This window comes from Etheostoma spectabile, chromosome 5 (genome assembly GCF_008692095.1).
Source record: "Etheostoma spectabile isolate EspeVRDwgs_2016 chromosome 5, UIUC_Espe_1.0, whole genome shotgun sequence".
In the NCBI taxonomy this organism is placed as follows: Eukaryota; Metazoa; Chordata; class Actinopteri; order Perciformes; family Percidae; genus Etheostoma; species Etheostoma spectabile.
This window is the reverse complement of record NC_045737.1, coordinates 5571167-5583117: the sequence shown is the minus strand read 5'-3', so window position 1 is coordinate 5583117 and position 11951 is coordinate 5571167. Positions and strand designations below refer to the sequence as shown.

The window sequence follows — 11951 nt, the reverse complement described above, 5'->3', positions numbered from 1 at the left end:
TTTTTTTAAATACCAGTGTGTAGGATTTAGTTGCATCTAGTGGTGAGGTTGCAGATTGCAAGCAGCTAAATACCCCTTCCCTCACCCCTCCCTTTTCAAGAGTGTAGTATGACCTACAGTGGCCTTCAGGTAACGTAAAAACGTGAAAGGCCCTCTCTGGAGCCAGTGTTTGGTTTGTGTTTGGTTTGTCCGTTCTGGGCTACTGTAGAAATATGGCAATGGAACATGGTGGGCTCTGAGGACAAGCTCCCTATGTAGATATAAGGGGCTCAGTCTAAGCTAAAAGAAATACAATGATTCTTAGTTTCAGGTGATTATACACATAATTATGAATATTATATTCAATTTCTGCCAATAGATCCCCCTAAATCCTACAAACTGTTCCTTTAATATAACATATGGGTGTATTATTGGTAATTGCTTCAGGTTCACAGAAGGTAAAGAAAAACAACACATCTTTTTCAAGTCCAAACATTTATTAAATCCTTTTGTAATTTCTTCATGCAGGGTTTCTGCTTTACCCCAAAGCTATGAGGAACAGAGAGAATGGGTCAGGACTGGGACACTAGACCCAAAGGTACAAAGGTAGATACAAGTTCGTGCAGAAAACATCACAATAGCTTCCACTGTCCAGTGTTTTTCTTGTTTAACTGTGAAGGGTTTTGGCACCTTATGGATAGATAAACCAACCTCAGTTTGATAGAGACATTTCTGTGCTCTGTCGCTGTTAGGTTGTTTTTTTTACTTCTTGGCTTTGGTTTTATAAATGGTTTTAACATGTGGATTGGCTACATCAAAACAGTAGTATATAATAGTCTTCAGTGGGCCCCATGTGTCCTTAGTGAAAAGAAATGACTCATCGACAGTGACACTTACCTTTCTGAAATGCATTGTTACCCCACTCCCATGAGAAAAGAGCTTTTGGAAATCAGGCATACCAAATGAAAGACAGATGCTTGGCGTTTTTCATTTGAAAGAGAGTAATGTCTTATTATTATTGCTTATTTTCTATTGTAAGTTTTTAAACACAAGCAAGTCAAATTACAGTAATCTTTGTGGAGTGGTCTTTATTACCAGTGTTATATACTTCTGTAATTGGCTGTAGTATGTTAATTGCTAATTATAATAATATGGTCTTGAGAAATGATACACTAGTGCTCTCTAGTGGCTGCTGGGGTGTTTAAGGACTATGAGACTAGGCTGTCATTTTGCACCAACTACATCCATGTAGTAACCATACAATGTATCCAGGGAGTAAGGACTGTTCCTCTGAAAATAACTGAATTCATGGCAGAATTTGAACCATTGACTATGTCTACTTTTGCAAACACTGGGCCATTGTACATTTACAGACAGACAGTTCTTTCAGGCCTGGAAGGGATTACTGAGTAACAGAGAAGAGCGAGGTCACGTCATGGGGACTGGGGTTTGGTCTGATTTTGGATAGTTTTGCTTAGCCAGACTCTGGCTAGTCCACAAAGCATTCTGGGATGGGAGAAAATTTGCTGTGGTTCATTGGCATTTCTTTAAACCAATCACAATCGTCTTGGCACCATACGGAGGAACAGTGATTCTGCAAAACTGCCTCAGGAAGGAACTTGTTTTAAAAACAAAAGTTTTTGAAATGAGTTAAAGAAAGTTGTTTTAGTCATGCAACAGAGAACTCAGATTGGACAGATTGTCTTGCCAGCTGTTTGGATTAACCCTGCAGAGATCTGAGAAAAGGTTAACTATAATCCTCATAAGCCGACCAGAGTTTAAAATGCCAAAGGAAGGAAGCCGAGGCAACGGATGTCCGGCCTAAATGAGTGAAATCAGCCAGAAATTTACATCTGCAACAAAGCAATCCCAGGAGTGGAACGTCAAGGATATGTACTATATTTTGGAAAGTTTACACCAATAATGATTCCAGTTTGCAACTGAACAGCGCCGGCATGACTCAACACTCAACATATTTGCTAAAATCATTGATTTAAAGTATTCTAATAACTAACAAAGTTACAAAAAGAGAACAGAAGGAAGGACAGGGAGGAGACAGAGAATTGCAGGAGGTGGGAGGATGGGCAGGAAAAAGGACAGGTGTCCTTCAGATAAAGGCTCCCAGTAAGTCCGGGAAGTTTTGGAAAATACGTGAACAGCAAGAGAATGGAGCTGGATGAAATAGAGAAGACGAGTCGAAAAAGGGGGGAAGACAACAACGCCTTTAAATCCGAGGTAGACTTGTTTCTCAAGCATTTTTTGAATACAACTGTTTACTGTAAAAGGATTGGTAACATTTAAGAACCAGTTGTAACGGTACACTATAAGTAATTTAACAAAACTTAACTTGTATTTGTTTGTTAAAATGTGAATAAATTGTATAAATTTACTGAACTAACAGGCTAAACTAACTTTATACCAATATATACAAATGGCTGTATCAAGTTACATCATTTCAAAAGTGAAAGAGGAGCATCTCTTACCTGCACAAGGTGTTTGTTGTGGTTTTAGTCTTTTAGGATAAATAGGATGTTTCAGACCTTTGAAAAGACACACCTGTGTTACAGAGACACGTGCACAAGAGAAGAAGTTCTCCTTCAACCAGTTTGCTTTTAGGCTTTAAGTAAAATATATGTCATGGCGCTAACCACCTTGTGTAAACACATTGCTTATATTGTTCATCCTCGAGCCGTGTGTGTGTGTGTGTGTGTGTGTGTGTGTGTGTGTGTGTTGCAGGAGCAGATATATATGGATGTGGACAGTGCTGCCAACATCACAGAAGATGCACACAAAAAGACAGAACAACACAACAAAAGGTTGCATTTTGGTTTTTGCCAAACACACGTTCTTCATGTCAGATTTTCTCATTTTCCCCGAAATCACCAGCCTTTCTCTCGTCTCTTTGATGTAACATTTATGTCCTCTCTCCTTATCTTCCCCCTTATCTTTCTCCTTTCTGTGTACCTAGCTTTCCTGAAAGGAAAATGGAGGCCTTCCAGGGCTATTTGGCAGAGCACAAAGACCAGATCCACCTGATTATATACCTGGTTTTAGCAGCAGGTAAAATATCTTAGTTAGCATCTGTTAAGATAAAGTGTAACTCAAGACCCTAAATGGCTTGCAGGTAGGTCTCTACATTTGTTTTTAATACCATTTTTTTTCTTCTTATGTTTGCAGCATGAAAGAGTCTCTCATTAATGTTGAGATTTTATCAGAGTGGGTCTCCTGTTCTGTACAATTGATTTTCTTTGTTGGGGTTTCTTATTTTGTAGCCACATAGGATTGAATCTAAGAATACTGAAAAATCTATTTCTCATCTTGCTTTAGGACTTCCAGTCCGCACGGAGACTTGTAAAGGGCTGTTTAACTTTGCAAACTAGCTGCGCTGGTTAGAATGGAACTACATGTTCTCTGTGCCTCGGAGCGTATTGACATTGAGTGTGTGTGTGTGTGTGGGGGGGGGTTGACGGAGAGAATTTGCTTTTTTGTTTACAGAAATTTACTGCACAATCGCTATGATTGGTAATAAAAAAATCAAGCCATGGTTGGAGTATGTGTATGTTTGTTGTGGTGCTCTCCAGGCTGCACGGACACAAGCACACAACGTCTTGTTAATGCATTTGCTAGCTTTTATTTCAATTTGGAACAATTAGAGGTACTGTATTCATCCAAAGATAATAACAGAAAATACCACGTATATGTGACGTGTGTATGACATACACAACCTGTTGTTACAGCAGGTCGTTTTTATTATATTTTACCTTTTATTCATTCAGGCGAATCATCATGTTCTTATTTGCAATAGCGGCCAGAGAAGTGGCTCAGGTATGGCTCATAATGACCCTTTTGTCCTTTTACTAATAATTTAGAGATCTATATTATTTTCCAAAAATAGTTAACAACAAACTCAAGCATTTTCTCGATTTTGTTCATTTTCAATATTTGTGATGGGCCAAAGTTGATTTTGCAGATCACTGGCTCAGCCAAAGAAACTCATTTCAGTTGATTAACAAAGTCTTGGATCTTTTAATATGAAACTACACACCGTTCACCGTTCTCAGGCTTATATTTTCTGCTGTTAATTGCAATGCAATGAAATTCAATGAAAAAGCAGTGAAATGCGGAAAAAAGTGCATCTTACTTTACATGTAACTTCAGTTCAGTTCAAGTCAGTATTTGTAAGTCAAAGGGCATTCACGTTTACAGATTAAAACACAAGGATCACTGGAAGACAAAAGATTAAAAAAAGAACTGAAATGTGAAACGATGCTTCTATGTGTTCGCAAGACTTCAGACTTGATGGACAAAAATCAAACCTTGTTGTATTTGTTTCACATGTATTTTGAAAGTTCATCATCATCATCAGTGTCACCGATGAATCCGATTTGTCTTTTTAGGATGTCTGTTCAGTTTTCTACTGTGCATAAGATTTCTGTGTCACTCGCTGGTAATTTTAGAGCACACATTAACTCCACTTCCTGCTGTCTTGGAGTAACTGGAGTAAATGAAGTCAGAGGGCATTCAAGATTACAAATCAAAACACGCATGTCATTGGAAGACCTGAGACAACAAGAAAACTAATGATAAAAAGAACTGAAATGAAAGAGTTGAAAGGAGAAATAATGCTTCTACTTGTTCATAAGACTTGTTTTACATGTAACATCTTAAAACTCCTTATCATCACATTCCCAGATGATTCAGATGATCTATTATTGTGTAACTTTAGTTGATCTCTGTGTCACACACCAGTAGTTTTAGAACACACATTAACTACACTTCCTGCTAACTGGAGGAAGTAAAGCAGGAAAAAAAAGCGCTGTGGGGTATAGTTCATATTATTACTAAATTTGTTTCAGGATTGGTTGCCATAGTGATAACGGCATGTCTCCTGAACTTCAACCGGGCGTTCGTGCTGCTGGTCATCTCCTTGGTTACTGTATTCTTCCTCGTCTGGGATTGGATGATGGAACGCTATGGCGACCGGGTGTGGGAGGAGCTCTCTTCTACCAGAGACCTTCTCAGCAGAAACTGGTTTTGGATCAGATGGTGAGAAATGTTTTGTTTCATTTTTTACTACCCTGGTGTGCATCTTCTTTATCAAGGACTGTTGGAAAAATGTAACTGTTAAACCATTCTTTGCTAAAGCACCAAAGCACACAGCACCTCCCAAGCTTCTTGGACACTCAAGGCCACACGCCCCCCCCCCCCCCCCCCCCCCAGCTTCACTCCCTCATAGGTCAGGTAGTTTTAATGAGCTTTGAGATAGTGCAGCTGTTTGGGGCATGGTAACCATGGAGAAGGGAGGGGGGAATTTTCAAGTAAGTGAGAACTGAAAACGGAATCCAGTGACTCTTTGTCGTCTTTAGGTAAGAATTTTTATACACTGGAAAAGATGTCATCAGCAAAGCCATTGTAGAGTCAGTTCACTAAAAATCCTTCTTTATAGCTGTAATAATGTATGTAATGTGCAAGACAGACACGTTGTCTCCTGGCAACAACAATGTCCTCAGAGTGGGTAAATGATTCAGCATGAGCGCTGAAGTCAAACAGTGCAAGATGAAGGAAACGAGCAGTTTAGGGGCAAAATGTGAGAAGATCTTCTGCGTGTTGCAGTGCACATAAAGTAAGGTAATTGCACTAGCTCAAGGGCACTTAGAGTAGACATGTGAATCAGAGACAATATAGACTATAACAAGTGTAATAGTAATTTATAAAGAATACAATCAATTGGGTTGAATAAATAGGACTAATGGGGTTAAAGATTCTTAACTGTCAGCCACTTCAAGGAGTTTGACCTTTCTTCAGGCCGCCTCTACAGGGTGCTCGAAACAACTACATGCTGCACTTGACTGTCTCTTATACCTGTAAGGGTGAATCTGATATTTACCTCAAATTGCAGCGTATCTGGCGCTGTATCTGGTGGGTCCTAATCTTCCACATTATAGGACGGTAGAATTGTTTCTTTCTTTTGCTTGAGCTGCTGCTGTTTTTTTATTCATACTTTGGTATATTCATTTTTTATACTTCCATTGTTATTTTATCTATTCATTTCCAGGTTGCAGTCAAATAAACAAAGGAAAAGTACTTTAAATCAGAATCAATATATTTGTTTATTATATTAACTTTGGACCACATAACTATTTTTAATGTGTAATGGATTGGTCGTAGTGATGAAGTAATTAGTACTTGACTCTGTAGTTACCCTCTAACCTCTTTCAGCTCATTAGTTTCATTTCATCAACTTCCGGTGTTGTTTTCAGCCGTGACAGTGAAAAGACTCTAAAGACCCACTGTGCACTTCCTGCCCACGATGAACAGAGTCAGATGAGTAATGTAAAGAGCTGGTGAAGACCAAAACATGTTGGGCCAAAACAATACACCTCAAAAAAATGACAAACTCTATGTCTAGAGATAGGATATGTGTACAGGTTACTTTTTCCTAACAAGTTTGCCTATGAAGGTGATTATATGCCAGTGGTATGGTTACAGCTTAGAATTTCAAAAAGAAGGGGTTACATAAATGTTTATCTGATTCTTTCTGTAGCCCTTTGGGGTTTTTAATGGTCTCCTTATGAACTGCTCTCTTCCTACAAAATATAACTTTTCAACTTATTAACACTGGTTGATATAGATGTTTAATCACCTTCACTCAAGTGTTAGTCAGTCAAAATCATGCCAAGGAGGATCTGTCTCTCTCTCTCTCTCTCTCTCTCTCTCTCTCTCTCAGGATAATGTACATGTTACTGCTGGTGGCCATGGTGTGCTGGCTGGCACTGGACACAGCCCAGCAAGGGACCAGACAGGTTGTGTCTTTCTTTGGTTTGCTGCTCCTCATCTTCTTAATGCTGCTGTTCTCCAAACACCCATTCAGGGTAAGGGATGCACACACACACACACACACACACACACAGTTGTTGATCGTGCATGTATGTGTACATTTTGTACGTGTGTGTGTTACAGTGGTGTTGGCAAACTTTGCTGTGCGGGATCGGGCTACAGTTTGTTTTTGGTCTGCTAATCCTTAGGACCACATTTGGCTTAGGTGGACTGGAATGGGTTGGAAAACAAGTCGAGGTACACACACACACACACACACACACACAAACACACACACACACACACACACACACCACTCTCACACACACAAACATAGAGTTTTTTTTCTGTGGCTTGTCTTTTTGTTTTCTTGTTTCCTTCTTTTGTTTCCTTAATTGTTTCCTTGTGTTTCCTAATTATTTTCATCTTTTGTTTTCTTGTTTTATTCCTTTGTTTCCTTACTGTGTTTCCTTGTTTCATTTCCTTGTGTCCTTTTGTTTTTTTCTTGCTCTGCCAGCATCTAAGTCTACTTTTGTTTATAGTAAATTTGCTGCATCTGTATAAAAGTTTTCTGTTTCTGTTACTAACAATCAATACTCCTCCATATAGAGCTTTTTGTCATTCAGCGATGTTGGGTCTAAGTTTGTGTTTGTGCCAATTACAAAGACCACAACTTTCTTCCAGGTATGACACACACAAGTTTTATGCCCGCACGCACAGCACACACACACACACACACACACACACACACACACACACACACACACACACACACACACACACACCACACCACACACCACATATAATGAATTATGCAATGAAGATACTTGGCTAAATGAGAACTAACATTTGTGTTTTCACAGACATTACTATCTACTTATGATCGGTTTCTGGAATATCCAGGTTATATGATGTTTGGGCATGTAAATATCATATGCTGGTTTTAGACACAAGTTATCGTCCTATAGTCTTTAGTCAGTAAAAAAAAATCAGGATACAATCTGAATCATGTATAAGGGGATTTGCATAACAAGGTCACTCATTTTTCATGTACAATATTATATTCTGGACATGATCAAACCAGACCGAGACTCAAAATCTAATGTGCACGTAAACATACTCAGTAATACTGATGATGATGGTGGTGATGGAGATGATGATGATGATGATGATGATGATGATAATTGTGCACTCTCTGCAGGTGATGCCTATATTGGTTTTTTTAAGCTCCGTCATCTCCATCCTCTACTACATTGGCTTCATGCCCTGGCTCATTCACAAGGTGAGTGAGTGGGAGGATAAAGTGCATAGGCAGAGAGAAATATTTGTGGCAAATCAATTATTTCAAACCATTTATATTTAAAGCATCTTTCATATAAGAAATACAGTTTAAGGAACAAAAGACAAATAATGACTGCTCACCGTGACTGGAAATGAGCATAATGACACAATGAGGACCATGATTTTTAGTTTTTAATTTGCATACTTTATATTGTGATGTTCTACATTTCAGTTGTTTCCCTTTGATTTTCTATTTTCTATTTTTTTTTATTCAGATTGGATTCATAATGCAGGTTACCATGGGAACATCTCCAGCAGAATCGATGGCTGCAGCTGGAAATATATTTTTGGGACATGTAAACAATGGTTTAAACAATAAACACAAGCATCAAGCAAATCACTGACGTATTTACATGAATCCATAAATCCACTAGTCCAAAATCAACCAAGCCTTTGACCTTCCTCTTTCAGACAGAATCACCTCTCTTGATTCGTCCATACATTAGTGGGCTAACTCGCTCTGAGATCCATGCAGTGATGACGGGAGGTTTTGCCGGCGTCTCTGGTACCATTTTGGGAGCCTATATCTCCTTTGGGGTGAGGAGGCGGATGCAGGGGAGAGGGAAGGGATGGGGAAGTGAAGAGGGCTCTGAGGTTTTTAAAATTAAGTCTATATTAAATAAAGAGAATGAATTTTGACAAAATGTGAAATATCACAGCTGACAGTTTTAGTTACTGGCTTGATGTCATGAATAATTGAGTTGTTTGAAGTAATGGTTGTCAAACTAAAAAAAGGACAGGAATGATCAAATTTGCCTAAAAGGTTATAAAGATTCCTTCTTTTATTAATCATTTCAGTGAAACGTTGGGGAGGGCAGTTTTTTAACCTGTAAGGTGTGATTTCTTAAACCAACCCACAATTAACTTTCCAAAGTTATAGGAATAAGAACTAGGATGACATAAGACAAAACAACTTTAGTAATGCTGTTGATAATACAGCCTGGAAGTCTTTTTCATTCCTGTTCAAAATACATGGTGGGACACTGACTCTTGACTGACCTTGAACACTCACCTGAGAGTGTACACAGAACTTTAACTGCTCTTTCAAAATATGAATGACTGACCACTAACCGTGACTTGTTCTGTGTGCATCTCTTTTGAGGTTGAGGCAACACACTTGTTGACAGCATCAGTGATGTCCGCTCCAGCCTCCCTGGCCATCGCCAAGATGTTCTGGCCTGAAACAGAGACCCCCAGTGCAACAGCCAGTCATGCAATCAAAATCGACCATGGGTAGGAGAGGACAGTACAACTGTAATAATACAGTACAATACAAAGTGGTGAAAAATGTTGAAGGGGTTTTATTCAAGCATTTTCATCCTTTCTTAAATTCCATTGATCCTTTGATCAGTACATAAAGCTGTTCATTCATTCCTCTTCTCTGACTATGTGACCTTTGGTCTGGCTTGTATGCTTTCGACTTTTGAGTTATTAATGATTTTCGCCATTTCAGTTCTAGTTCCGGGTCTAAAAAGGTAAGCCAATGTACTTCTGTAGAAGTATAGACTTTGTAGCCTATCAGAAGTTGCCAGAGTTCATTTTTGAGGCGGAAAGCAGGAGGGCCAGAATATGTGGACAACATGAAGCAGTATATTTCTGTGAGTCTCACCTATCATATTCTCACTCTTGTTTTCTTTTCTTTTCTTTTTTTCACCATTTTAGCAAGGATGAGAAGGTAACTAATCAGTCTACTAACAGAGGATTATGTGGTACATTGTTGGGCCTGTGGGAGATAAAAGCCAGTGTGAAAGAGCTTAAAGTCAATATTATTTTCACCACTGTCATGGTGTCATTAGATAATTGTATTTCTCTAATAAATGTAGTCTATAGGAAAATTACCCTACTTCTCACTTGATTTATTACTTAAATAAACATTTCAATAATGAGTTTATGGTCAATCGCTTCTTTCAAGGCTTCTTTAATACAGCATGATCATGTTCATTTAATAAATCATAGACATAGTCTGTTTTAAACAGACGATAAACGAGGGGATGCTTTAGGGGCGTGGCTACATACTAACCTGTCAATCATAACCGAGGCTTGGCAATGCGTATCCTTGGCACTGTGTACATTAAAATAGCCGCAAACTCGTTTTTGTATTAGACTTTGACCATCTCACTGTGTTTTCATCAAAGTTAATTGGAACATTTGGTCGCCTAAAAATGTCTTGTTGTTATTGAGCTAGCTAACTAATGCTAGTGTTAGCTGGTAACTTAAGGAAAGGTTTCCAGATTTTCTGTTCTGCCATACATCGTCAGTACCCATAAAGATCCCCATTTACCTGCCGGTAAATCTCCACTGGAGGACTCCCCTTAAAAGGGTCAAAAATCTGCAACTCACCCCCTTTAGCATTAAACTTAGTGCACCTCTATTGCAGCCAAAAACAACACTGGCTTTAATCAAAAAACATCACATTCGGTTGCAAAAAAACAAGATGGCTATGCCCGTATTGCCAAATTGGAAGTTTCCCAACAGCAGTCCACAAATCAATGGGTGATGTCCTGGATGCTACATTCACTTGAATAGTTTAAAGCTTCGAAGCTTCATTCATGACGCTGGCATTCAAATTGTAAATCAACATTTTAATGCTGTGCTAGGGTTGGGGGACTGGACAAATGTATTTATGATTGGCTGATTACGTCACAAGTCGGGTTTTTGGGGGTGGTTTTTGTCATTTTATTTAGCTAATTGCCATAGGAACCAAAGAACAAGCTGCTCCGAGTAGCTGCTGTCACTCAGCTCTCACAAAGAGGCCAGCAACGGCAGAGAGACAGCGTGTGGAGCCACCATATTTTCACATCTCTGTGAATTAGGGGTTTATTTCAACCAAACCGAGTTGGTGATTTTTGGAACAGTGGAAAGACAAGCCAAAACTGTTTTGGTGCGTTTTTATTTTGACTGGATGAGTTAAATATTAAGCTAGTCGAAAGGGGGACCTCATAAAATACGATGACTGACATTTAAAGCTTTATTCAAAAACCTCAATGGAAGCTTTGAATGTTATAAAAATAAAAATAAATGACATTGGGAAAAGTCCTACAATGCATTTAGAATGGGAGAACAGAATTTGAATAGTAGGAGTGTAATTGTAAACACATCACATGTGAAGCCATGTTGGAAAACATTGATGAAAAAGTCAATGCCTGCACATCACCAGTATGCTGATGACACTGCTGTTTGGCGGATTAAGTGTTATATAACCATTCAAATGTTGCCTGTGTTCCCTTAGAGAGAGTAAGAACGTGTTGGAGGCGGCATCCCAAGGTGCATCTTGTGCTGTGGGTTTAGTGGCCAACATAGTTGTCAACCTTATCGCCTTCCTCGCACTGTTGGCCTTTTTAGATGCGGCTTTCTCCTGGCTGGGCGGGATGTTGGACTGTCCACAACTCAGCTTTTCGGTGACGGCCGCAACCTGACACTCGAACAAACCAACTCTCCAACATACACTTACTGTAAATACATTAAAACTTCGTCCTGCATGCATGCGCTCACTCTTTGCTTCTTTCTGTCTCTCCTTTAGCTCATCTGCTCTTATGTGTTCATGCCGCTCTCCTTGATCATGGGTGTTTCCTGGGAGGACAGTTTCATCGTTGCTGAACTGATTGGCATGAAGACTATTATCAATGAGTTTGTAGCCTATCAGAAGTTGTCAGAGTTCATTTCGAGGCGGAAAGCAGGAGGGCCAGAATATGTGGACAACGTAAAGCAGTATATTTCTGTGAGTCTCACTTATCATATTCTCACTCTTGTTTTTGTATAGATTGTCTTTTCTTTTCTTTTTTTCACCATTTTAGCAAGGATGAGAAGGTAACTAA

General features: G+C 39.1%; 1 protein-coding gene across 1 annotated transcript in view; it reads left to right on the top strand.

Moving 5' to 3' along the window:
* Positions 1 to 1942: 1942 nt before the first annotated feature.
* LOC116688901 (solute carrier family 28 member 3) overlaps positions 1943 to 11951 on the top strand; it is a gene marked incomplete at its 3' end in the record, with an annotated part of 11507 nt that continues 1498 nt past the window's right edge. The window contains 13 exon segments of the mRNA XM_032515087.1: positions 1943 to 2214; positions 2716 to 2795; positions 2948 to 3039; positions 4836 to 5025; positions 6707 to 6851; positions 6940 to 7053; positions 7405 to 7479; positions 7997 to 8077; positions 8352 to 8432; positions 8548 to 8673; positions 9239 to 9369; positions 11366 to 11534; positions 11657 to 11854. Coding sequence (XP_032370978.1) covers positions 2146 to 2214; positions 2716 to 2795; positions 2948 to 3039; positions 4836 to 5025; positions 6707 to 6851; positions 6940 to 7053; positions 7405 to 7479; positions 7997 to 8077; positions 8352 to 8432; positions 8548 to 8673; positions 9239 to 9369; positions 11366 to 11534; positions 11657 to 11854 — 1551 coding nt within the window. The 5' untranslated portion in view covers positions 1943 to 2145.